The following is a 27,127-nucleotide window of genomic DNA, read 5'->3' as shown; positions in this document are numbered from 1 at the left end:
GTGTATATAATACATTAGACATTCCAATGTTAGCATTGTCAGTTCTGCGTCCCCGTCCAGGTGTAAGAGATATATCCCGTATCCAACACATCGTGTGTGATAAACTCGTTATTATACACCGCGTGTGTGAGTGAATTTTGTTTTACGCCGCACGCAGCAATATTCCTGTTTAATGACGGCGGTCGGTTAACAAATCTAGTCTGGACCAAACACTCCAGTGATCAGCATTACAAACATCAATCTATTCAACTGGATACGATGACGTGAGTCATATTAGTTGACATCCACCGTTATCTACGACCGTTTCCTTCAATCAAAAACCTTTAGCTCCTTCCTCCATCCCACTTTCACAAAAACAACTTCCTCAGGCCCAATGTGTTATTCCTCCGCATCACACACCTGTACAGGTTTTCTTGACTTCTTTATGTTTTTCTACCCATTCTTACTATCTCTTTCCATCACCATGGGAACACGAGTAGCCAAAGTGTCCAAGGAGACAAGCCATCAACCTTGCCTTGAAACCGATTTGACCCAAATGTTTCCAGATTTGTCAGCCGCACCCCCTTGGTGGTAGTTTTCACTTGAGACAAAGGTGACTTACTCCGGGTTTTCTTCTTCCACATCCATATCCCTCGTGTAACGCAGTGTGTCTAAAGCAGCGTTAAATGTAAGTTTAACCCTCACTTTCTTCTCTCGGGCCACTCGTCGTCTCTACGACAAACCTTCCCTTCAACTTCCCATCAATCTCCAATCACAAACCTTCTCTCCCGCCACAATCCCACCCTTTCTCTTCCACTTACTAGACGACAGAATATGGCGTAAGAAGCAGATTGTTTAATTACGGTTGTGACAGTCCCTGTCTGACGAGCAGTGAGTCCCGCACCGCCCGTGTAACGAGGGTTTATCAGCGAAAGCGTCGATCTATTCCGTGGCAATTAGCCGGAGGCCCCATCATCGTTCACCTGGCCCGGGCCACGACCGAAGGCACACACTGTAATTGACATCACCGTCTGCTTGACACCGTTTCAATTTAAACGTAAGCTTTCAATTTATTGACACTACGTTGAATGTAATTTGCAAACTGTTCGGGTTTCCAATTCGAGACATTGTACACGCCGAGCTTATTTTCTCGTTTCAATGTAGTGTAATTTTAGAAGCTGTCAATTACGGCATGGCGATAGATTCGTGGTGTTCTCGCCTCGACTGCTGTATCGCTATGTCTTATCCCCCGAGAACCCCTCCTGTCAGAACAATAGCATAATCAACGGTGAATACCACCCAATTTGGACTGGCTGCAAGCCCGCTCATTATCATGTACTTGTCAAGTTAATTCAATCCGTGTTATGGATTATATTTCAAACCGATCTACACGAAACACTACTAGAACGCAATTAAATTTATCTCAGTGTTATGATCGTTTCGTCTGTAAGAACGTCTTGAGTAACTCCTTGCGATCAGATCGTGCCATGTCGACTAATTGTTCATTCTGAATGTGACACAAACCATATTTGTGATAAGATTCATATTTACACGCATAGTGTGATCGTCAAAGTCTAGTTTATGATCCTGCGAGTGTGTGTGATGAAAGTGCAGAGCAAGGTAACCTCAGAAATGTTGTCAGTTGTGGGGTATCGATCTGAAACTGCCTCACGTCGTAATTCGCAGCGTCTAGGATAAAATGGCAGATTTCTTCAGCGTTACTGCTGTGGAGTCTGACACTCGGCTCTTTCTTCGTCACCTCTCCCGATGTCTTTACTCTCTTGCCTCTCTCCCCAAGTATTGTCACCTCCATCCGATGTCTTTACTCTCTTGCCTCTCTCCCCAAGTATCGTCACCTCTCCCGATGTCTTTACTCTCTTGCTTCTCTCCCCCAGTATCGTCACCTCTCCAGATGGCTTTACCCTCGCTCACCATGTCTCTACTCCGTTGCGTTTCCTCACCTCCTCCTGACAGCTTGACTCTCCCCACGGCAGACATTTGGCAATGATGCCAATAGTAGGATGTCCTTATTATCAATGTGGTCTGACTATCGGGGTTTCTCTGCACAAATGTGATCCAACATCTTACCATGTGAAACACCATCTCAAACTGAATACGTCCCCTATTTCTACTGAGTGAGTGAGTTTAGTTTGACGCCGCACTCAGCAATATTCCAGCTATATGGCGGCGGTCTGTAAATAATCGAGTCTGGACTAGACAACCCAGTGATCAACAACATGAGCATCGATCTGCGCAATTGGGAACCGACGACATGACCCAACCAAGTCAGCGAGCCTGACCACCCGATCCCGTTAGTCGCCTCTTACGACAAGCATAGTCGCCTTTTGTACTCTTTCTACTGGGGCGGTGGGGCAGCCTAGTGGTTGAAGTGTTCGCCTGTCACACCAATGACCCGAGTTCGGTTCCCCACATGGGTACGATGAGTGAAGCCCATTTGCAGTGTCCTACGCCGGGACATTGGTGGAATTTTGCTAAACGCGGCGAAAATCTAAACCCACCCAGTCTCTTTCCACCATTTTCACACTTCAGCCATGCTCCTCATCGTATACTCACTCTCCCCATGCCTCATCACCGGCCAACCATGTCTCTTCCTACCCTCACTGCTTTGTCTCTTAAACACCCTTTCCTAGATAATTCGACACCGTAGCGCCTGTCCCCAAACCCATGCCTCTCTCCCCACCCCGTCGCCACCTTGCAGTGTTACGACACCATTGCGTCCAACACAATGCTAATTTCATGGACTGCCACGCCAACACTGACCCCTGCCCCCGTACATATTGGCCTCGCCCGATTACCCTTCCACATACTAATAGTAAATATGAAAATTCATAAACACATACGTCCAGGCCTTCATTGAGGTGCGCTCGAGTGGCACAATCTCGGCTCGAATCAAATGAAATAGTTACATACTCATCAACAGGCACAAGAATGTTGTTGGAGATTTCCCTTTGTTGGGTAGGTTTTTTCAGCGACTCCCGGGAGCCTGAGTGTTATTAATGGGGCCATACGAATAATATTTTCCCTTATCCGAAATGTGTCAAACTCATATCCGCCTGCTAAACGATACTGGAACAATGACTTCAACGACGAGTGAAGGATATGATATTTCAGTGCCACTAACACTATGAATAAAACTGAAATATATGAGTTTATGATAAAACGATAAACACAATAAAACACGACTGGGTTACCCAGAACACGAAAGAATGCTGGAAACCTGCGGTGTAGATGGCAAACATCCACTGAATGTGAATCCCCTCGAAGACCAGCATCACATAAGATTGTCTGTCGTACAGACCCTGAAGCAAATATATCCAAGAAAGCCCACGCCCAAGTCTAGAATATCTGGCAAGTCTAGATTTCCCTAGCTTCAGGAAAATGAAGAAAGGCTCAGGGCTTCATTTCATCATATTTTTACGATGACCTTTTTTCACTAAAATATGTTCACTTCAGGCACTAGTTGTTAGTCTTCACACTACATAACCCTGAAAAGTAAGGACCCTTACCAGGCCCATTAGTCTGTATCATAGTCCGTGAACCATATTATTTTCCCCATAGTCTAGCCCTCCCTGCAGTGTCCAGACTATATATGAAGCAAGTCTAGATTTCCCCAGGGATCTGAATCTCTGGTCTGCCTTGGTCTCCTTTTAAATTCAAACACGTATGTATGCTACAACCAAAATTATATATTTCATTCAGAGTTTAAGCCCTTATTCGCAGTGTTTTAGAGATATCTGCAATCGAAATTTGTGAATGCTTCCATCCTTATTGAGTCTGGTTGGTAGGTTGGTTTTGCGTCACACCGCTCTCGGTAATATTCCAGCTACATGGCAGCGGTTAGTAAATAATCAAGTTTAGACCAGACAATTCAGTGATTAACAACATGAGCATCGATCTGCGCAGTTGGGAACCGATGACATGTGTCAACCAAGTCGGCGAGTCTGACCACCCGATTCCGTTAGTCACCATTATGACAGAGGTTGCTGAAGACCAAATCTAACCCGGACGTTTGAGTGAGCGAGTAGGGGAAAGTGGATGCAGGTGTTGCAAGCAACATCACCGCCCCACCAGTGTGATTCTTGAAAATCAGCTATAAGAAAATCTTTCCACTATACTGCCCGTCATATAACATTACAAAAAGCAGCTTAAGTCTACACTCATGTCAATATCATGGACAAACCGATGTCCCCTTAATAGTATGATTGTAACAAAGAATCTCTGGTAAAAAGTAATCGATGACACCAGGTATTCGCGAAGAAGGGAAGCGTACCCTGCACTCCCGATAGCACGAATGAGGGTGAGTGACATTTGCTCTTCGTCGCTTTTAGCAATAGTCCAGCAATATCATGGCGTGAGAGACCAGAAATGGGCTTCACACTTTGAACTCATACTGGAATCGAACCCTGGTTTCAGGCGTGGCGAACGCTGTATCCTCTAGACTACCCCTACCTGTAAGTGTTTTATGCATAACACTAGGGCCTTCCTGTCAACACAAATTCACCTCTACGACCACAGCGACACCATGAGCGGGCACTTCCCGGCTCAAAAAGAGGTTGTCAGCGTATTTTCACCACTATGACCACAACAAACCTACACCGCACCTCCCGGCACAACAAGAGGTCATATCTATTGTAACGGTGTTTCCGGCTAAAACTTTTTTCCACTTCTAAAATTAGGTGCAGAATGAGGTCCGCACTTGCCCTTCCTCGCCGTACAGCTCGAGGTCTGACAGATGCGTGCGCACTCAGTGGCTCCCACTGCTGTGAAATTGTGTACACAAAGCTCTGAGATCACTTGGATGCTATCTCTCTCATTACGCCCGTTTTGAGATTGTTAATTAGCGTTACCAGTGCCACGGCTTGCCAGTACCTTTTGAGAAATTCCATTAAGTTTCAAAAGTATACCAAAGCCATCTATACAAGGGATATGAGTTTGAGGTTTTACAGCAGAAAAGCCCGTGTTTACATATCCGTGTTCCGAGCATGGAGCCAGTGCGTGCAATCCTTCCTCCGATTTTCGTCAACAAACAGTCACGCTTAATGAAATGTATTTTCGTTGCAATAAACGACACATCTCAAACTCAGCCACAAAAGATGTAATTTGGACGTAAGAGACGTGTGGAAAACGCGTCACAACAAATCTAATTAACTCTATGAAATAAATCTACTATTTTTCATTACTGAACAGATCCACGCTCTAAAGCCCTACATCACCCCGGTAGCATACGGCCGACACATTCAATTATGCTGGATGTAAAAGGGAAAATTCATCCCCATTACAAATATTAAACGCGAAAGGCTGACAACGTAGTCACGGTAAATTAATCCAGACCCAATTGCGCCAAAGTGAAGTAAATTCCGAATCCGCGACACTGGGTAAACACCGTCCACGAGAATTAATTATACTCCCCTCTCCCTGACTCATATTTCAATTAGGAATTGTTTCGTGACGTCACCGTGTGCCAAGATAATTAAAAATGGCCGTTTTAAGAGACCCGGCTACCCAAAGTAATAACGGAATGGATTGGCGGGTTCCTGAGCTATAATTAGAAGAGTGGAAAAGTATGCTTGGGACCGGTTATTGTCTTAAAGGGATCCTTCATTGTACGGGTTTGACAAACCTTTCACTTGTGTCCTCTGTTTACGGATATTTTTTTGGCTCATGAGATGATATTTAGCGAAAATATTGATGTAAACAGCAACTTCATTATAACGATTATGTTAATATCAATCACGATTCGAGTCATCGTGGAACTGACGCCCGTACTCTCTTTGTTAATTATCTTACATACCGTACTTGTACGTGGCCACGGCGGTTTAAAAAAAATAAACACGTGCTTTGCACGATAATAGAGAGTAAGTCAATATGAGTGAGTTTAAGCAATATCACGGCGGCGGACACCAGAAATGGTCGTCATACAGTGGGTGGTGTGGGATTCGAAATCGGGCCATCCGCTGCATGACGAAAGATTTAACTATAAGGCTAAGCTCCCCCCACCCCTACACACACACACACCATTTCCCCACCCTCACCCCAACACACAAGCTGACGTAGGCACCCCTCTCCCTCTCCTCCCCATCCCGAGGATATCTGTTGTTGCTATGTATTAAGCAAATCAAGTCAAGTCAGTCCGATTGAGATGCTGACGTGTCGGAAACAAGTGTCAGCGGTTTCGCGGGACATCCAATTTACTCTAAGTTCAGCCAACCTTTTCAATAGACAAGGAATATAATTACGGCCAGGCCTTAGCGTTGTCAAAGGAAAATAATTCCTGCTTCCTAAAGAACCTTCACTCATTTGCCAACATTGAAGTGCTGTTTGAACCATGCGTACTCGACAGTTTCGTGAAAAGGCGATATTTCTCCAAGACCCCACGCTGGGTCTGCACAAGCCGGGGATGAAATTTAACCTTAACGAGTCTCAAGTCCTCGCCCCATTTTAGCAACTTTGAAAGAGCGCCTCGGCTTTGAAATTTATTTGTGTTACATCGAGAAAAGCTTCGGCAAAGTAGATTTCTTATTTGCTTACTTCCATGCCTGGGGTGGTTTTCCAAATACATTATTAGGAGAAGTCGCGAGTGTGAGAGTGATGGGAAAATATATTACAGCCCGTTATAACAGTAAACGCTGTCGGTGGCAGATCAGTACTCTTCATTGAGGGTGGGTATTAGGATTGATGGTGTCAATGCGCTGGTCACTCAGTGAAATGGAGACCACTTTCCCCCCACAATGAATGCATCTGGATGCTTCCTACGAAAGCTAATGGGGTAGAGGAGACGGCTGATGTTGACTGACTTAACTGACCGCAAGCCTAGGTTAAAGTTCCAAATCATAGTTGCTCTACAGTTGCTTAACACAAAAGTACCATCCTCCGGTCCAAACAAATTGAGAACGAGGCTCCATTGCGGTGTCCCATAACTTCGAAGAAATATTTTGAGCTTCCGGGGGAGTTCCACCAGAAACTTTCGGCTTATATTGTATTTATGTCACAGATGTACTACTGCTATCAGGGACGGATACAGCTTTTTGATAAAGGAGGGTTCATACTATTGAGAAAAGTGAACACCTAATTTTCACCAAAGTCTCAGTGGTCATATACAAAACAAAAACAAACAAAAAAACCCCAAAATGTCCGGACAAAAGAGGGAGTGTGCACTCAAATGGCAATGACTGCGATCTATGATTCCTTTGTGTGAAAAGAAAAACCCAGTGACCAATATTATGAGTTTCCATCTAAACAATCGGGTTGCAAAGACATGTATAGACCAATTCCAACTGGGCCATCAAACGACCCATCAGTCGCCCGGTACGACAATCATACTCGCCGCCCTTGAAGACGAGTTCTTACCCGCATGTTCGCGGCTTATCTGAAATGAAACCGGATCTGAAACGCAGCGAGATAACAACATCGCTTAGTGGGTTTTCTGAAACGAAACTGAACATGAAACGAAACTGAACATGGAATACAACAACTAAATAAACGTGACTATGTATGCGCACAGGTTACTCACCGAATGTAATCATTCCGACAAAGAATCATTCCTGCTTTTGTGAAACACGATGTCCCGATTTCCCCTAGCTGTGCCTGACAACATGAACACTTCAAGCAACCCGTGTGCCAGTATCTGTCTAACGCGTGTAATAGGAATCTGTCCACGATGCGTGCCCCGCACCCCCCACACGCTTTAACCGGACCCCCTCCGTTCGGGCCCCCATTTCCTGGGGGGTTGTTGGTAGCTTGAGACACTAAACTGCCGTTCATTTGGAGCTGATTGTTGTCTGCGTTTCCTACAAAATAAACAACATTTCATAAATACAAAACAAAGGGAGGTTATCGTAATGTCAAAGTCAAAACTATGTATTTGCAATTATGATTTTCAGTGGGAAAGGGTAACAAGCTATGGCGGTTAAAAGCAAATTGCAGTGTTTGCGTAAACATGACTGAATTAACATGGGCGATGATTCAAACAGGAAGTAGAAGAGTTATCGGCCTTGACATTGTTCTGTTAGATGAGGTCGCGATTCTGTCTCTCAACAAGCACCACAGGCTGCGCCGAAAGACGACACAAAAATTACCCCCAATCGCTAGTCAATACGGAGTGGGGTTAATTTGATAAATGGTTTAGATTAACCCTTAAGTAAACACAAATGATAGCAGACAAATAGCTATTGAGAGCATCAATCGATGTAGCGCCGCAGGCAACATGCGAGGAGTTAATATCCATATCACTGCAGTGGCTAAATAATGTGATAGTACAAGACGACGGCACCGTGGGGGCTGTAGGCGAGTATGGACACAGCCCCCTTCCACAGGCCATACACAGGGGTGCTGGTCATGTAGGGTAATCGTTGTGGGTGGGTGGGAGGGCAGACTGGTCATAAAGAGGCACGAGGCTGCAACAGCATCACTATCGCCAATTCACGCGAGAACGAACGACAACTGGAAATCCTAACGCTTGTCTAGCTAATTCCAAAATCAATTAATTCATGAGAAATGACGGAAACGGCAACATGAAAGAGACTGGCTGCACTTTTTTTCTGAAGATGGGATTAGCAAAACAACAAAGGCCTAAAACGACATTATAGTTTACAATAGGTATGATCAAAAAGTAGATTGCAGGAAACACGGAATAAGATTTCTTTGAGGATTGACAATTGCAATAATTAGATATGGTAATGGAACAATGTGCACATCGCCTCAAGGGTCGGGCAAACTGGGAGGGGTGGGCGCCTTCAAGCTGAACAGCAGAGGTGTGGAAACAGTTAATTGTCCCGCAGGACAATATATGGCCACTGGTCACGGTGGGCAATTCACGGCCATAATTGCTGTTAACCCTGCGTCGAAATTAGGGGGCGGAACGAACCGATGTCTACCATGACCAATTTACGCTGACTAATAAGCTGAGCTAAAAAGCCATAAAGCCAAATATATTAACAATTTCATAAAATTGGTCCCAACAATACTTTTCAGAGTTGACCCGGACAAACTGAAATTGACAAAGACTCGTGGGATGGGTTCCCTGTGAAGGCGTTCTATCCAGAGATGGTTGATAACACCCTCCAACATGCTATCTCCCTTCCATGTACTTCAGTGATTGACAAGCTGACACTAATTGCACTTAACACTGGTTTCCCAATATTGATTCTAAGTACTTCTGTCAACTTCAAAATTTATCACAAACGTCTTCAATATTTACTGTCTTAAAAACATACACTGGAGCCTGATCGGGGTCTTAAAAAGCTTTTTAAGTGAGTGTTTTAACGAGAGGAATGCACTGACAGATCACCGTGGTGATACTCCGGTAATAATGGATGGTAATTTACTGCCGGTCCTAATTGCAGCCTTCGCGCTGACCCGTTAGCCCGAGTCTGCTAAATTTTAAAGAGGCCAAGTAACTCAGTAATAATCATTCTGTAGCATTGGGAGGGTGCATTTGATTTCTTGTTTTTGTAGCAAACTGGACTGACTGAAATATACGAAATGCAAACTGAAGCAAGGAGTGTGGCGAGAGGGGTGTGGAGTGAGGGGCGTCGGTGAGGAGTTTGAGTAAGGCGATAATTAGTGACCCAGTTTACAGACGTCCCCTGGACTTATCTGAAAAATCGCTTTTGTTTGAAGCCGCCCTCAACAATATTTCAGATATATGGCGGCGGTCTGTAAATAATCGACTCTGGACCAGACAATCCTGTGATCAACAGCATGAGCATCAATCTACGCAACTGGGACACGATTTTTTTTGTGTCAGCCAAGTCAGCGAGCCTGACCACCTCATCCAGTTAGTCGCATCTAGCACAATCATGGTTTTCTAAAGATAAATTCTAACCCGCTAGAGACAAAAATGGGCCACTGAAGACCAATTCTATCCTTAATAGTAACGAATAATACGAACTCACGGGACTACGATTTTAGTTATTAATTTCCCTATACTAAATCAGACACCATGTTCGTTACAATCTAGTGCCGAATTGCGATGGCAGAAGCCAACCAAACATTACATGAGACATACAGCAACGCAACTGTTAATATTAAAGTCTCTCATCAGCTAAAAACCAAACTATTAAAAGCCACGCGAAGTTGCAGTATGGTCCTGTCCAATTGTTCGTGAAGATAAACTTACACACAACATCTGAATTCTGGAAATACGCAGGCATTGTTCGTTTCAGCGAGGTAAACGTGAAATGTGAGTGAACTTTGTTTCGTTTAAGCAATAATCAAGTAAAGTCACGACTGGGACACCAGTAATGGGATCCACACATTGTACCCACACGGGGAATCGAACCCGGATCTAGGGCGTGACGAGCGAACGCTTTAACCACTCGACTGTCACATTTCCCCTTATCACTGTCAAGAAAAGACTAGTTCCGCATTCAAATTTTGTGAAGATAAGTAGTGTTAATCCCGATAAATATTACCCCTGGCCGTAGAACTATTTCCTCTGAAAAGAGGCATATGGAACAGTATGAAACGAGGATTTCCGGGTTCTTCAGTAACCGATGCTGGACTTGCGACGTTTTCGGGTGGCCAGGGTCGTATAATTTGGCGGACTTCATGTACGTCATTTCAGCTGCGTATATCCACGCTCATGTCTTCAGTGGCTGCATAGTTAGCTTAATATCCGACCATGTACGAATGGAGTATTACTAAATTGAGGTTAAACACCACCCCTGGTTCCCCCCAAACTGCATCAGAAACAAACCAACAAAATACCAAAGTATTACAGCCGCTAAAAACAAAGCAGAAAACGTCGAGAAATACTAGTGTTCGCGACAGCACGTGGAACAGGAAGGACCGCATTTGCCGATGGAAGACACTCACCCTCTATAAGCTTGACATGCACGTACGTATGTACAAAGGTAACATAATCACCCGAACCGCTCGACTACGTACAGGGAATATTTAGAAGCGAGTTAGTTCATAAACCTCTGAATACACAGACGACCCTGTTCAACTTCAATCACCACCATATGTTCTTCAATTTAAGTTTACCAGAGACAGATGTCGGCTGGAGCAGCTTTGGAAAGGGGGAGCTAACGATCAGGTGCGTCAAGGGATTACGGGGGACATCAAGTACCTCTTTCATAAGCTGACGTCTTATTACAAAGAGATATGAATTGAGGTCAAAAGTGGGCGTGGCTAACAAACATGCGACTTTGTGAAGCGGTGTTGAAAGAGGGATGATAAGGCACATTACAGCGAAAAACTACGTTCATAGACAGATCATCCTTTCAATAGGTAACTCACTTCCTTTTCGCAGTGTGTGTGAGAATGCTATTATACTTTGCTCAACTTTCCACTGGGATATTTAAAAAAAACTATCCAGCTGACTGGTGTTTAACGCCACGCTTACCAACATTCCGGCCGTGTGTCGACAGTGAATAATCAGTATGGGCCACAATCAACTGATCCACAACCCGAGCATCGACATACACAGTTGGGGATAGATGATGTGTGCCCACCATGTCAGCAAGCAACATGTCATGGTATCCTAACTGCATATATCGATGCTTATGCTGTTGATCACTGGAGGGGTGGACACCTTCAAGCTGAGGTGTGGAAACGGTCAATTCTGCCACAGCACAATGCATGACTACTGGTCGCTGTGGGCACTTCACGGCCATAATTGCTGTTAACACTTGATTGTCTGGTCTAGGCTCGATTATTTGCATATACCGCCGCCATACTGCTGGTTGCAGCACTCAGCAGCGGGGACATGTATGTATGGATTCCTCCAGAATGTTCTGAGCTGAATCACGACCAGATTCACATAGCTCGGAACAACAACTGGGCGATGTATCCAAACAGAGGATGGTTCTCCACTCACACCACGGTCCCAACATCCACTTTCCCATCAACGCAGCCGCACCACTCATCGTCACAGCCCACAGACTCATGACGCAGAATTCATTCCGCGAAGTAGACAGCAGTCACTCGTTTGCCACTGAGTTAAGGTGTAGGGTCAGATGATGTATCATAGAGGGAGAGAGCAGGGTTTAGCGCTGCTTTGAACAGTGTTCCAGTCATGCCAGCTTGAAGTGGGTGGAAAGCTAGACGTGATGCTGGTTTCGGATGGTTATCATTTTGGTGAAAACCGACAGTTTGGAGTGAGTGAGGGTGTTTAGTTTTATGTCACTTTTAGCAATATGTAAGCAACATCACGGAGGTGGACACCAGAAAAACGGTTTCACTCACTGTACTCGAACCCGGAGCCAGTTTGGGGCCAACACACCCAGAAACAAAAAAACCCCGATCAAACCGGGATTAAAACCATGGTAGAACTGATTTCTTTACATGGCTGTTTGCCACTTTTCTCAATACTGTGCATGTCAACAAAGTCACATGGTCTGACATCATGTCATTGGGCATGGCCACAATTCAGCAACTCAGCGACAGTCAAGAAATGAAAGAAAAGAACTTGTCATTCTCGCCGGGAATGAAAACGCAGTCGATTTGAACCGCAAAAATCTGAACCGCCATCTGGTGAGAGTTTCCAAAATTAAGGGTTGACCTCAGTTATAAAACTAAAATGCCACATCTTCTATTGTCGGCAGGGCAGTGAGTGGCCTCAGACTTAGCAGTGAAAGGGTCAAGGAAGCTGGGCTAAACTCCAACCTGATCCGGATTATAAGAACCGCCGTGACTAAAAGCTTAATTGGTCTCTTAGCTGTGAATGGGTCAAGGAGCAAGTCAATAACTGAACCTGGAGCGAGACGAATCACGGCTCTTGGCCCTGTCGAGTGGAGCCCGTCAAGGAGAGACCAGAAGTTACTTAGCGTGAGTGAGTGAGTGAGTGAGTGAGTGAGTGAGTGAGTGAGTGAGTGAGCGAGCGAGCGTGTCAACACCAGTTGTAGAATCATGGAAAACAGCCCATACACAAATACACACATATGCACACAACTACAGTAATACGTACAACCAGGTGGTCCAAAACGTCTTTGGAGTGGTTTGAGATGCATCAAATAAATTAGTGAGTGAGTGAGCTAGCTTAGCTTTACGCTACACTGAGCAATATATTCCAGCTATATGGCGGCGGTCTGTAAATAACCGAGTCAGGAACAGACAATCCAGTGATCAACAGAATGAACATCGATCTGCACATTTGGGAACCGGTGACATATGTCAACCAAGTCAGCGAACCTGACACCAGATCCTGTTAGTCGCCTCTTGCGACAAGCGTAGTTGCCTTTTATTGTAAGCATGGTTTGCTGAAGGCCCATTCCACCCCGGGACCTTCACATTAGAATACCGTAGACTTACGGCAGAGAGAGGTCTCAAACTCGGCTTCTCTATGATTAGATTTGAACCTTGTAAAATTAACCAGTGATAGAAAACACAAACAACAATCAAAGGACAGGATGTCACAATCAGTAAGGTCACCCCCTGGATACCCGTTGAGTTTCAGCGAGAGGATGATCTGTTTTCCGCCGCCGTTAGCAATAACCTAGCAATATCACGGCAGGGGACATGGAAATGAGCTTCACGCATTTTACCCATACGAAGATTCGAACTCGGGTCTACGGGGTGAGGAGCGAACGCTTTAACCACTCTGCAACCCCGACGCCCATTTTAAGAAAGACACTGAGTACTGATCTGCTAAAACATGTAATGGGGACCAGAAGGACACTAAACACTCAACCCGGGAGCACCATTACGCGTCGAGGGGTTAATCCCGTCGAACCATATTCCGACCACGAGAACCAGGCCTTAATCAGTATAAAAGACAGAGGCTATATCGATATCGACGGCTAAACGTATTAGCATGGTGCCTTTAATTACTGGAATGGAAGATGCATGTAGACCAAGAATGCGTCATGTGGCAGATGCGAGCACGACTAATGGAAGAACATTATAATTACATTTGGAAAATACACAAACGCAAGGAAACTTCATCTGAAAGCCTTGTCGTGGGCTGACTATCACTTCCTCAATTAGGTGTCGTTGATGTACCTAGCATACAGCGAAGACTGCATTATACAGAGGAAACGAGATGCCTGTGATCTCTATTTAAGCTGTGCCTGGAACAGCGGCCGTGATAGTCTGCCCGCGTTCCATTAAACAGAGGACGACTGGATAATCCAGTCGGCACGAGACTGTGCGAGACTTGAAAGAAAGCACTTAGTGTCGGGCAGCTATTGGTAGCAATGCGGTGTTTGAAAGCGGTGTTACCGCAACGTCCAAACATCTTACAGCGGAGATGAGTATATGGACGCGGTGTCATCCCGACAGCATGTCAGGCTCCATATACGACGACCACAACACACTGAGTGCTTTGGATTGAGTGTCAGATTTGGTAATAACAGAGTGCTCTAAAAACGAGCCGAGCCTTGGACGTCAAAAAACGTAATTAAAAGCCATTTACCCGTCTAGGAGTTTCCTCGCCAAAAAATACGGAGATTATACTGACAAGGCTGTAATGCAGCGAAGCCAACGTTAAACAGTCTTGATTAAAATGTGAGCGATCTGTTGATAAGTCGTAGGGAACATGATACTGCGGATAGCCAGCCACATTACGAGCGCATAGTGGGAGCACGTCTTGCTCCGGTGATGTCAGAACTCTGTACAACGGGATTCCACATTCGGATTCCAAAATGCCCTTAGAAACCCATGCGTGCATCTGGCAACCACAACGACCATAAAGGTTACTTCATTGTGTAAGAGGCATCGTATCCCCCCTGAAGTATCGATTTTTGTCCTTAATAATCACTGGATTATCTTACCCAGACTCGTTTATTTACACATTCTGGATGCGGCTTTAAAGCACACGCACAAAAACCTACCAACTCCCCAAAAAGATTAGAATGATAAATTAAAAAACCCGAAAAAATCAGAAATATATCTGCCAAGACTCCAGGCATGCAAAAGAACAGGATCCACATGACATTAAGTATTAACACGAGATATCGTTGCGGCGGAGATTAGACGAGGCAATGTTGAATGTTTATTTTACACAAGATTAATACCAAACCATTTGCCTCGCCATTAACGTTTTCGGGGCATATAATATTCATCTAATGGCGGTCTTGATATGGCTTGATTAATAACTGATTGCATACTCGTGTGTTGCGTTATTTACTCTCTCCTGAATTATTGATGCAGGAGCGAAAAGTCGACTCGTCTAATGGATTATCAAAAACTACAACGCATATGAAAGATCCGAACGACTTTTAACAGACTGAATTATCCATCGACTAAACAGGTGCGCTATTTGGGAGACATTAAGGTGCTAGGCGGGTATACAACCTAATAGGTTTCAACTAAAATATCGGGGTTGTTAAGCTACGAGGTCGTACATCTGGCTTTGTCTGCCCAGCTCCTTAACCCTAGGGCTGACGTTTTCAATTAGTTGGCGGGACATAGACTCTTACAGCGGATAAATTTCGAAGGCGGTTTTTTCGTGTTGAACAACATGTTCATATCAAGTTTAGCAACGTATCACACGTGTCGAATTATTTATAAGCTAAAGGGGAACATTTTTCATTCAGTAAGGAGTATTTAGGCAAGTTGATTTCCCCCTGAAATTATCTCCATGGCCAGTGATGCGGTGATAGTCGGTCTCCTAGACGAAATAGGTTGAAAACAAATATGAACTCGAGTCTTGAAATTAAGTGGCCCTGGGCTTCTTTAGGATTTTGTGTTTTATTTATTTTCGGATATATATTTTCTGGGACTAAATGTCAGTTTCAACAGGTGAAATCGGTTTTGCTACAGCTGGATTAACGATGAAGCTGTAAACAGTTTATAATCTATTAAGTAACCGAGGTTTGATTACCAGTACAGAAACAGAAAAACAAGGCGAAAAAACAAGCAAACAAACACAACAAAACAGAAACAACACACACAAAACAAAACCATCGATCAAAAACAAAACTTAAATTAACAAGAACCAATACTACTACGCGACCGATCACTACTGGTCGCTAAAAGAATTAAAGCATGGTGGGTCATTTCAAAGGTAATGAGTTCAATGTGCGTGGAAGGCGTTTCACAACTCGTATACTCGTATTGGTACAGCGCAACCCAGCTTAACAATGTGCTAAGAAAATAAGCAATAAATAATAGATAACTACAACAAAAATACCTTCCAAACTGAACACGTAAACTGTGCTCGCAAACCCACCAGCTGTGCGACGGCGGTCTTCACAGTTCAACTGAGACCAGAGCATCCAGTGACTGACATTATGAACATCGACCTACACAAATGGCATTCGGAGGTTCTCATTAACCAAATCAGCAAGCCTCCCCACTCGTCGCAAATGGGATGCTGGGGATCAATTTTGACTGTATCTTTGACGTAAGCGCAGAAACAAACCATAAGACCAACACGCACCTACATTCCATTAAACGATTTATGGTGCAAAATTACAATACACTAATCATTAAACGGAACATGAGGCTGTTTGTAGGTAAGAGCGTGTGTCTTACCTACAAAATACCGTAAACGCAAATCTACTTACTGGAATTGTAATCTTAATCGCAGTAAAATATTTGGCAGGTTCGAACGATTGACGTCTATGCATTATTAACACAGCGTATTAACACATTTTAGCTGACGCGTCGATCAGCCGTTGATGGGTTCTGATGGGAGTTAGCATGGCGATAATGGACCTGATAGGAGTACTATTAGGGTGGTCACGAACCGAGGCCAGCTGAAGTGTTCTACCTATCTCAGTATCTACATACTACCACTTGGCTGGTACATAGCTCTTGTTGACATGGACAGCAATAAAAACAACCCTAATAGGGCCTCCCATCGTGACAGCGACATCACTCGACACAAACATGCAATACCATCTCACTATCCATATTATTTCGTTGCAAGCGAAAAATGTCATTCACATTTATAACGTTCATAAGATAAATAGGCTTTTTAGTTTCTCAGTCTGCTAACACAGAGGATTAGAAATTCCAACCCACACCGGGCCTCCCGCAGTGACATACTATATTACTCACCGCATATAACAGATTACGAGGAAAAAAATCATGTTGCCGGATTTCACTACAGCAAGGAAAAACATTGATACACTGAAGTGATATTCAAATATCAATATTTTCATGTTTCAGTATCGATCTACGATTTGAGAGTATGATATTTCAAAACAAGGAGAGTAGGTTTTCGTGTTTCATCCCACTGGACATCTTCGTGAAAACACGGATCGAGACTATTTTTAAGTTGATGAGAGGAAATATTTAGCTGTATTGAAATAATTCCTGCATGTGGTACTGCTGCGCATGATTACAGATTAACACGCGAAATTCTGTTCGCTACATAACGGTAAACGGTGGCAACTTGTTTAGATAAGGAAATTCGGTTGATGACCTTAGAATGTGTGTAGTTACGGATTTAAGTTGTGTGTCACCTAGTACATGGGAAGCGGTGTTTACTGGAAGATGAAGTGGTAAATATGCGAAATGAGGACCATGTTGACAAACGTTGATCATTTCGTGTCTGCGCTTCGATTGAACCCCGTCTGGATGGAACAGAGGCGAAGAATCAAAACTTTGATATTTTAGGCAAAGCTGGAGTTTGTGAGTCGCCTTGCTTGCACAGAGCGTTATAAAGAGTCTGGCAATGACAGTTATGCGTCTGTGTGCCGAATGTTCACACACATTCTCAGTTACTGTGGACTCGTACAATGTCGACCGTTTGTAGTCGGCTTTGCTCCTTATTTAGTGTCGAGATACACAAGACGATATATCAATACTTCTCACCAGTATTGGTGTTGGTCGCATATACTATTAACTAACCCAATCTAAATCTCCGGGAATACGACATACAGCATAAAAAGCCCCAATGCAAAAGAACCGATTACCATGTCTACTCTTTGATCTAAAAACTAATTTCTTTACAACTGTGGGAAACCGGATAAATGACGAGACGCGCTTTCATGATCCCAAGTTTGTCGACTCGTTTTTTATTCAACTGTACAGGAGCACCTCGCGAGTGAAAAAATAAACAAATAACATTTCGGAATAATCTTGTTACTAGGTCTTATGGCGGAAGTGTTAAACATTTTGTTGTGCAATCAATATGAAGTTTGAATCGTGTGTTATACACAACGCCGGAAGATGTCACACATTAACGAATGAATGGAATAAGAAAACCCCAAGCAAGTTCAAATTTAACCTAACAACTGACATACCACTGACGAACCACGATCATGTGGTGTGACGATATCAGGTAGATACCAATCTGGAAAGAAAAGGTATATCCAGCTCTACCAAACATTTGGACATATGTATCCCTGTGGTGAGATATACCTATTTATACCATGACGTGTAGGGTTTGTTAAATATGAGGGTGGTGGGATAATATCCAGTTATACTATTGGGAGGGGTTGTATTCCGCTATATACCTTGTATTACATACCCTGTTATAACACCCTGTGGTGAGATAAACCTCTTTATGCCTCGAGGTGGGTACAACCTGCTGTAAATAATATCCCGCTATACCAAGTGTTGGTAAGGGATATCACGTTATACCATGCTGTAGGGGATATCATGCCATACCATGCTTTAGGGTATATCCGTGAACATAACACGGGTGGGAGGGCAGGGGCAGATGAGATACATTAAGAACGATACGCAGGCTATGGTCTCTGACCTAAAGTATTCCACACGACTACCTCCAGGCGGGGATGTTGAGGAGACAAGAACTATCAGATGAAGCAAACATGGTCAGAAACACAACACTCGATAAGGGCTGGCGAGATGCATACATCAGCAAATCGATGCACCTGATACGAGGGTGTTTGAGTTTAGCGATGTACACGGTGACTAGACTCAACGTAAGGGGTTGAATTTGAATTGTAAAAAAAATGTAAACGAAGTGAGCGAAATTAAGAAATGGTTACGTGAAAACAGTACAGTACAATACCCCTACCTCCGACATCCACCAGCCAAAGCTTTGTGTCGTCAAATGGGATCCTTTTTAAACGGGATGTTAATTGTTTTCAGGCGTTATATGAAATTAGATACTACTTCCCTGGCACCCATTTACATCCTTGTTGAGCATGACGGGTGTGTAATTATTGCGGGCCGTTGTCTGTGACACTGTTATTCATCGAGTAATTATAAGCAGCTGCCTGCTTCTAGTCACTAGTAGCAGTGTGATGATCAACGGTAATTACTCCAACGTCGACTACAGATAGATAGACCCATTATCGGTCTAATATACATCATCTAACGCTGACGCGGTTGACGGTGCGGAACGCAATTCCAGTTAACCTTTACCTGTTATATTTACTGAATATCATCTCTCAAATATCTAAAGGTATTGGGTATTATGTTTAACAAAGGCAAACGTGTGCGTCTACGTGGCTGCGCGATGTTTGAAGTACGATATAACTATTGACTACTGAAAACTTTTATCGCCTTGTGGTGATGGCAATTTTTAACTTTGAAAAGAATAATAGGCGTTGTATTGACGTTTTAACTTGTGTGTTAATTTAGACAGGAGAAAAGGATAGGCTAATTTGATATCAATCAGAAGCTAAAGCTTTTACGACTAGGATTCCTCACCGCCCAACCCCACCCCGATACTGAAGGGACCTACATCAGGTGTTCATCCCCCCCACTCCACTTTGTTTGTGGGCAGGATGGAGAATAACATGAGGAAGGGGTGGGGAGTGGGATGCTATGTCTTTCCACGCCAAGTCCATTTTTGGCCTCTAGGTCTAGACGCTGTAATTTGTACCCCGTTGAGACATTTGTCTCAATAATTAAACTCATGAGGTTACGTCTTGGGTAATCAACATGAGGAATATGAACCGGCAGACACTGTGGTATTTCAAACTTGAGTCTTGTCGCTTTCACATTAAACGGAAAGACAGCTTTGAATAAAGACAGATCGCTAACACTAGAAAATGCCTGATCCTGGGAGACTTGCTGGGCGTTATCCAGCCTACTCGTGGAAAACGTCGAACAACGTCATCCCCATTTCGTTCTGACCATCACGTCAGATCTCCCGTTTCTTTCTGACGATCACGTCAGATCTCCCGTTTCGTTCTGACGATCACGTCAGATCTCTCCGTTTCCTTCAAACGACCACGTCAGATCTTCCTGTCTTTGTGATCTAGGAACCAACTTAAAAAATCCATTGCAGCGCGTTCTTCGTACCATCGAAACACCATGCACCACGGAAAAGAGGAATTATGCTCTGTCACAGAATTTGTTAACCAGAACACACAATGTGTTGTCACTAACACGGTACCTGAGCAGCTATTGGTATGTGCACGACGGAACCTCAGGCTGTCAAGAATGGTTAGAGGGCTGCCACAGTGCTGTTCACTCTCAGAGTGCAGCGTTCCCTATTTGTCTGCGACATGTTGAGCCATGGTGCTCCCAAAACATACCAGGTTGAACTTAACGGTAAAAGGCATATAACATCACATTACTTTCATTGAAATTGACGAGGACAGCGTCCATTCCATCAACAGTTACCGGAGTGGCGGTGACCTACCCCAGCGGTAAAAACGTTTGCTTGTCACCTCGAAAGTCTCTGATGTCCCTCGCCACGGTATTGCTTTCATATCGCTGAATGCGGCGTAAAATACGATTCACTCACCGCTTTCATTGATTACAATGTGTGCAAGACGTTCACCAACACACTGGCAGTAAGTTCGAATCCCAGATGAACATTCTAAAGTCGTTAGTGTCACTGAAGCAAAAGGTTCCGCATCCTCTATGAGGTTTTGAATTCACCCAGGCATGTACAGTAGGTCACAATGTTTATCCTATATTACAGTGGTCTGAAAATTATCAGGTCTTGATCAGACAATCCAGTGACTGGCATAATGAGCATCGATCTACGCTACAGATGCACAATTATACGCATAAACCAAGTTAGCGAGTGTGAGAACTTACACTTACCCTCTTGACCCAATCTGGTGGTTTTCCAGATACGAAATTATCCACCCTTGATCTTCATTAGTCAGTGTGAATGGATACGCTCCTCAGTCTTACGGATCAATGAAACTTTGGGATGGGTGTGCGATATCAAAATAACAACCAGATCAACTGATTATGACTTTGCGAGAAATTGAACACTGATATACTGACGGACACGTAAAAAAGAAAGCCCACAAATGTTTCATGGGCACTGTGTCATCATGTGAACCCCCATCTCGACGTTTGAATGGTTGGAAAAATATTCCTGGAAATCAAGGGCAGATAAGTCGTACTCGCAAACACCTGGGAATGAATGTGAGGGTTAGTCTTGGTTTACCAAAACGCTATATTCCTTGAGACAGAAAGAGGACACAGTAGACCAACCGCGCCCTTTCTGTGTAGATACACAATGCCTGAAATACTGGTCTAACCAATTATACCAAAAACGCTCACATGAAAATAAGTGCAATATTTTTTTTCATTTTCAACCGATCATACCCTGCAAATTATCCTTTGATATTCCGCTCGAGTGATCTTCATAATTCATTATAATGAAAGTGCCTAGACTGCATCATAAATGTGCTTTTGTCATTAAGCCTCCATTCATTACCACGGTGCCATGTAATTGGTATCCTTTTCAACAAAAGGGTTCTGATTGCACTGTTATAAAAAAAATTCCCTAGGAAACAGAACACCATCAATCCATGTCGCATAAACCTTTCCCACTGATTAGTATTTTGTCAACGGCAAGGCAATTCGAAGAGTATGTTTCCATCCACCCCTTCTCCCTCTCCAACACACACACACGATGTCAGCTGTAACAATATTGTGATTAAGGGTGAGTGAGTTTAGTTTTACGCCGCACTCAGCAATATTCCAGCTGCACAGCGGCGGTCTGTAAACAATCGAGTCTGGAACAGACAATCCAGTAATCAACCGCATGGGCATCGATCAGCGCAAATGAGAACTGATGACGTGTCTACCAAGTCAGCAGGCATGACCACCAGATCCCTTTAGTCGTCTGTTACGACAAGCATATTCGACTTACGTGGCAAGCATGGGTTGCTGAAGGCAACTCCGGACTTATTGTGATTATGAAGGGGAGTTCAGTTCATACGTCACTATTCACACTAATTGACATTAATGGGTTAACAATTACAACACGTACGTTTAATTTAACAAAAAATACAATGGACCTACATGATAATTTAATTAGACGCGACACGCTGTTCAAAGGCTGTTCAAAGATTCCTCGATCATGCTGCAAAACACTGATCTCCGCAACAGAATTGAATGTTCTTTGCAATGATTAACACCTCTTTCCTGACAACTAGATATATGCAACACTTAAAGTGAGACGGTCTTTTGTAGATGTACATACATTCATACAGCTGGAGGCGATGGCTTCATGTAATTCTGAAGCATACGTGACATTTTAACGGTACTGGTTTCAGTATTAATAATGAATAGGTGTTGGGAAAGGTCTACCAAACCGATGTTGTAGAAGGCAGTTGTTTGGAAATATGTATTTAGATTTTCGCTCGAAGATGTTTTGTAACTTGAAATGGAAGAGACAATCTGAGCGCAATCTTCAGCAATTCCGCGTGAGACGGTTTAATTTCCGAAGATGACGGAACATCTACAGATATAGGCAGCAATGTCTGGGAGTAGCTGAACCCCGACACCCGATGTCCCCCAGAGCACAAGTTGCAATACTGCAGCTGTGGGGGCACACATGTGTGGAGTTGTTGTAAGGGGTACATGCCTGAAATGTGGTCACTGCGGGTACATGGATGCAATACTTCCACGGGGGCACATGTCTGTGGGGTTGTCATGGCGGCATATGCCTATAATGCTGCCGCTCTGTGGGAACATGTAATGGCGTACCAAGGGGGAAGTGACGTGGCATGTGCTCCCTGGTTTGAATTGGTGGCCAAACACCTGTGCTTAGAATCACATTTGTGCCAAGAAAGGTCACAATACATCAAAATTTGGGGTACTCGGACATGCTCAGTATACCCAGGGGTCGAGGGGAAGCAAACTCGGGTCGTCAGTGCCACGAGTGGAAGCTAAAACCATTGGCCTACTCTATAGCTCCAAGAGTACCTTGTCATAGACCGAGGATCCATTCTACCCTGTATCTCGGAGCAACAAAGAGACCAACAGTCCCCAAAATTTCAACAGTTTTCAGCTTCTTCCAGTGAATTTGGACACACAGCAGCATTGACCAGTATGCGCCACGGGTGAACCGAGGAATGACCATCAGTTCCACAGAATGGTTCATGTCAATCACATCAGATCAATAGTTGTGCTTCAGTCAGACCACAACAGCCTACAGCACCATAAGGACTATTCTAATGCCATTCACCATGACCGTGGTACAACCACAAGACAATAACAGGCATCAGTGTCAAGAGTTAAGTTTTACAGCGCTTTTAGCAATATCCCAGTAATATCACGGCGGAGGACTCCAGAAATGGGCTTCACACATCGTACCCATGTGGGGAACCGAACCTGGGTCTTCGGGGTGACGAACGAAATCTTTAACATAGATAGTAGAATTGAGATGTGACAAATACATATTGGTTAATGTTTTGACCAGACTTCTGGTAATTATCTTCATGAGAATCCCCCACATCTTCAGTATTTTCCAGTGAACTACAGCATGTGAGCGTTGTAGTCCGCTGAGCAACGTTAGGTGATCTTCCGACATTAACTATTGGTGACAATAATCACAAGGCTATTATTACCATCTGCCCTAATTGCTTACCTCATGACCTCAGTGACCTCGCCGGCCATCGGTCCATGACACTATATCCATCTCCACAATAACACACAATGTCTGAACATTTAACGAGGATGGCACATGTGATTACAGGAGCCTATTTTTTATACAACGGGCACCCAATTCTTTTATCACCTATTTTCAGCTGGGCAACCTCAACCCACCTTTTTAAGGGATCTGTTTTGCTTGTCTGTATGGTGTTTAACGCCGCACTCAGCATTGTTCCAGCTACATGAGAGACTATAGTGTTAAGGGATCTGGGACTTTATCAGAACTCGGGGGTTGCATTATTTTCATTTTATCTGATTAGCCGAAAAGAAATGCCCGTTTCCTTTAACATGTTTTCAGGATGCTGCAGGACAGGATCGGTCGGGTAACCGATAACGAACATATTTGTCTGGGCCTCATCTCGAGAACTGTATAAAATCATTTATTCTGATAGTACCTAAACTTGTTTCGGGAACAATATTCAAGCCTCGAGTGTCTCCCCACAAATGAACGCAAGTCACCGTTGATAAGTTAATTTGTGTTCACGTGTGTTTACAAGCAGAGATTGTAACACGACTGACACTGGCTGTCTGGAGAGTTGATAACTTGGAAGATGGGACATGCGTGAGAAAACCACTAGCCACCTCTGCCCAGTGGATTCAACCTCACAACTGAGGGTTTACGCCAGCATGAGTGCCCACGTGCATTTCAAAGCATCGTGACACGTTTTCTGGGTAGGGGTGGTGCTGATAGGGGACATTACTGGAATGTGGTTTAACTTGAGTGTTTATTGGTGCTGTGACACATTCTCGTGAATAGAATGTTACACAATGGCGTCTTAACATAACAGCCTCGCGTTATAAACGCGCAATACTTGAATAAATAACCTAAAGGCATGGGGCTTACATAACACGACCGATCGCATTCCGAAGTGAAATTTGGGTTGCGTCCAGACTGTAGATTGACTTGGCGTCTACAAGGTCTGTCGAGGCAATGAAGGCTATTGAAAGTAATAGAGCAACACATCATCTTGAACAACCACAACGGCCGTCTCTTATTAGCGAAGTCGCCTAGGCAGTCGAAAGCGGACCTCGAGTTGCCCTACAGAGAGACCACAGATACAATCGGAAGCGATGCATTATTATTGAGATCTGCCGAAAGAGGTGCATTTACCACGAGTCCGTTCTATGACTAATCACAACTGGACCGCGTTTCAAGTGAGTCAGTTTTAGTCCCGATACTCTCGTGTGAGGATGTTTGAGAGGCGTGACGTTACAACTAGTTATGCGAATCTCTCCCATGTTTCAAAAAGGAAACATTCCCCCTCCCTTGGAAGATCAAAGGCGGTGATAACTATTTAGCTTGGTGTGTCATCAGCGTTGCAAACCCACGCAAACACAGATCGATCTTACGGGAACATTCGGAACGAACCACCCGCACACATTTATTTCAGATTCAAGAAAATAACAGATTTGAAATCACCTTGTGCGATCAGTCGTCTGCTCTGCCTTTGACGAAGACTGTTGTGTTTGTTACAAGGTCAGCTCAAAACCGTTTTTTTCACATCTGTGGCAGAACTAACAAGAACTGACACGTGTTTCGTGTAATCAAGCAACGCATGATTCAAAACAGAACAACGATAATTCCAGACGCCAGAATCCAGCGCTCTCTTGTCGATCGGAGTCCGCCACAACCAAAACAAGCGAGCCCACATGGGCGAGAGCGGTCGCCGGACAGGGCCTCGGGCTAATCTATTAGCTATTGTACACACTTTGAGAACGGCTGACTTACACGTTGAGCCGAGGCTTTACTTCACGCAACTACTGTCAGTATGTTCTGGGCCAAATGATGGGAGAACGCCACAAACACGTGGCAAATAGTCACAATGGATTGAGAACCCCCGATCTCGAATGCAACACCAAAGGCATATCCTTTGTCGTATCCAAATCTCTATTCAACTGTCAAAACATTCACTTGCGGTTATAAATCGTTGCCAATACCCCGTCAGTTAGAAATGTCAGGCTTTGTGTCGAGCGCGTGGTCTGAGACGCGCAAGGCTCATGTGCACGATACGTTGAGTGACGTGTTTTGTGTATGTGAGTGTGTGTGTTGATCACACGATCACACTTACCGTTTGTCATGGAGTTGAATGCGGACACAGCTGGGTCCATCTTCTGCACGTCTGCCACCAATGTTAGCCCAAGATTAACTGACAAGTCCACTTGGTATGAGAATCGTAGCCCTCCCGGGTAGAGTACTCCAAACCTGTGTTATCCTGTGGTAGAGAGTAGACAGTTTTCACCGCAACCAGTTACTACAGTTTCAAAGCACTGTATCTTTCAGTAACATCACAACACGGCGCTCCGTCCTCGTCACTAGTCTCGCTCGTACTGATGGCCGATCTTTAATTCAAGCCGTGTCGGCCGAAGCATCCCAACTCCAGTAATTTGGCTTGTCATATCACTTTAGGTTACCTCATTAGCGCGAAGCACAACGACTGTGCTATGAATGGGTCCTCTAATGATATCCAGTCGACGAATCGCCGTTCAGAATACGCCGATAATGACTCGCCGGTCGGTCCATTTTCAGATGTAGGGGGGTTGGGTTGCCCGAGCTCATTAACGGAGGGAAATGAAAGCACATGGCTGGCCGGAGTAAGCGAGCTCGCTCGAAATGAAGAATAAACAAACCAAGCTAATTACCCTCTCCTCGGCTTGAAAGCTAGATCGATCGCAATTACTGAGCTTTAATATCACCCGGACATGAAATAGACGGCATTAAACATTGCTGCCCAAAATTGCAAACCTTCCATTACATTTGAAGTGGTATAATCAACGATATATTGGCCCTGCCCTCGGCCGACCACTAGTTGCCCGGAGAGAGCGCCCTTAATCAGCAGAAAATCCATGCAATAATGCAATAAGAACGAACCACGAGTGTGTAATTCAAATAACTGTCTTCCAGCCAATCAATTAAGTTGGAGTTGTTTTTAACAAGTGTTTTCAATCAACGTTGGACCCCATTACCTGGCCCCCCTTATTTCATTAGGGGTAAGTATAGAGTGATATTGGCCGCTCTCTCTAATAGGGGGAATTGATACATTCTGGGTACCGCGCACGCAGTGTTCGCGCACAATGTCACGTGCAGACGGTAATGGCGATATTGCATTACGTTGGGTCCCGATCTGCCGATTCGTGGGCTGGCTTTATGAGGGTCTGTTTGATTGGATACCAGTGCCTAATCCAACAGACGTATTTTCCCCAATTTTATTGCTAACTGTGCAACGCTAAGGAAACTAAGGATTGAGATTGTTACGAGAAAGAATTCAAAACGCATCTGCCATACACTCGTGTATTGCACGGAATTAATAAACTAATTGCAGGATTTGATCATGCAACCTTTATAATTGGATTTTGCAATGCAGAATGATTGATTAAAACCCTATATGGTCACACCCAGATTCAATTAAGT

General features: G+C 44.1%; 1 protein-coding gene across 2 annotated transcripts in view; it reads right to left on the bottom strand.

The window, feature by feature from the left end:
- Window positions 1-26,249, bottom strand: part of LOC137273488 (LIM domain transcription factor LMO4.1-like) — a 235,968-nt gene extending 209,719 nt beyond the window's left edge. Inside the window, exons 1-2 of one of the 2 annotated variants that reach the window (XR_010956138.1) lie at window positions 25,788-26,192; window positions 7,511-7,787 (exon numbers count right to left, since the gene is read on the bottom strand). Coding sequence is in view for 1 of the 2 variants with exons in the window: in XM_067806195.1 (XP_067662296.1) it covers window positions 7,511-7,787; window positions 25,788-25,827 (317 nt within the window). In the remaining variant the exon portion in view is untranslated. Of the gene's footprint in view, window positions 1-7,510; window positions 7,788-25,787 lie in introns of both variants that reach the window. The other variant, XM_067806195.1, reaches the window with a different exon arrangement.
- Between the last annotated feature and the right edge of the window lie 878 nt (window positions 26,250-27,127).

This window comes from Haliotis asinina, chromosome 2, assembly GCF_037392515.1.
Source record: "Haliotis asinina isolate JCU_RB_2024 chromosome 2, JCU_Hal_asi_v2, whole genome shotgun sequence".
Taxonomy (NCBI): Eukaryota; Metazoa; Mollusca; class Gastropoda; order Lepetellida; family Haliotidae; genus Haliotis; species Haliotis asinina.
The sequence above is the reverse complement of the archived record's forward strand: the minus strand, read 5'-3'. Positions and strand labels throughout refer to the sequence as shown.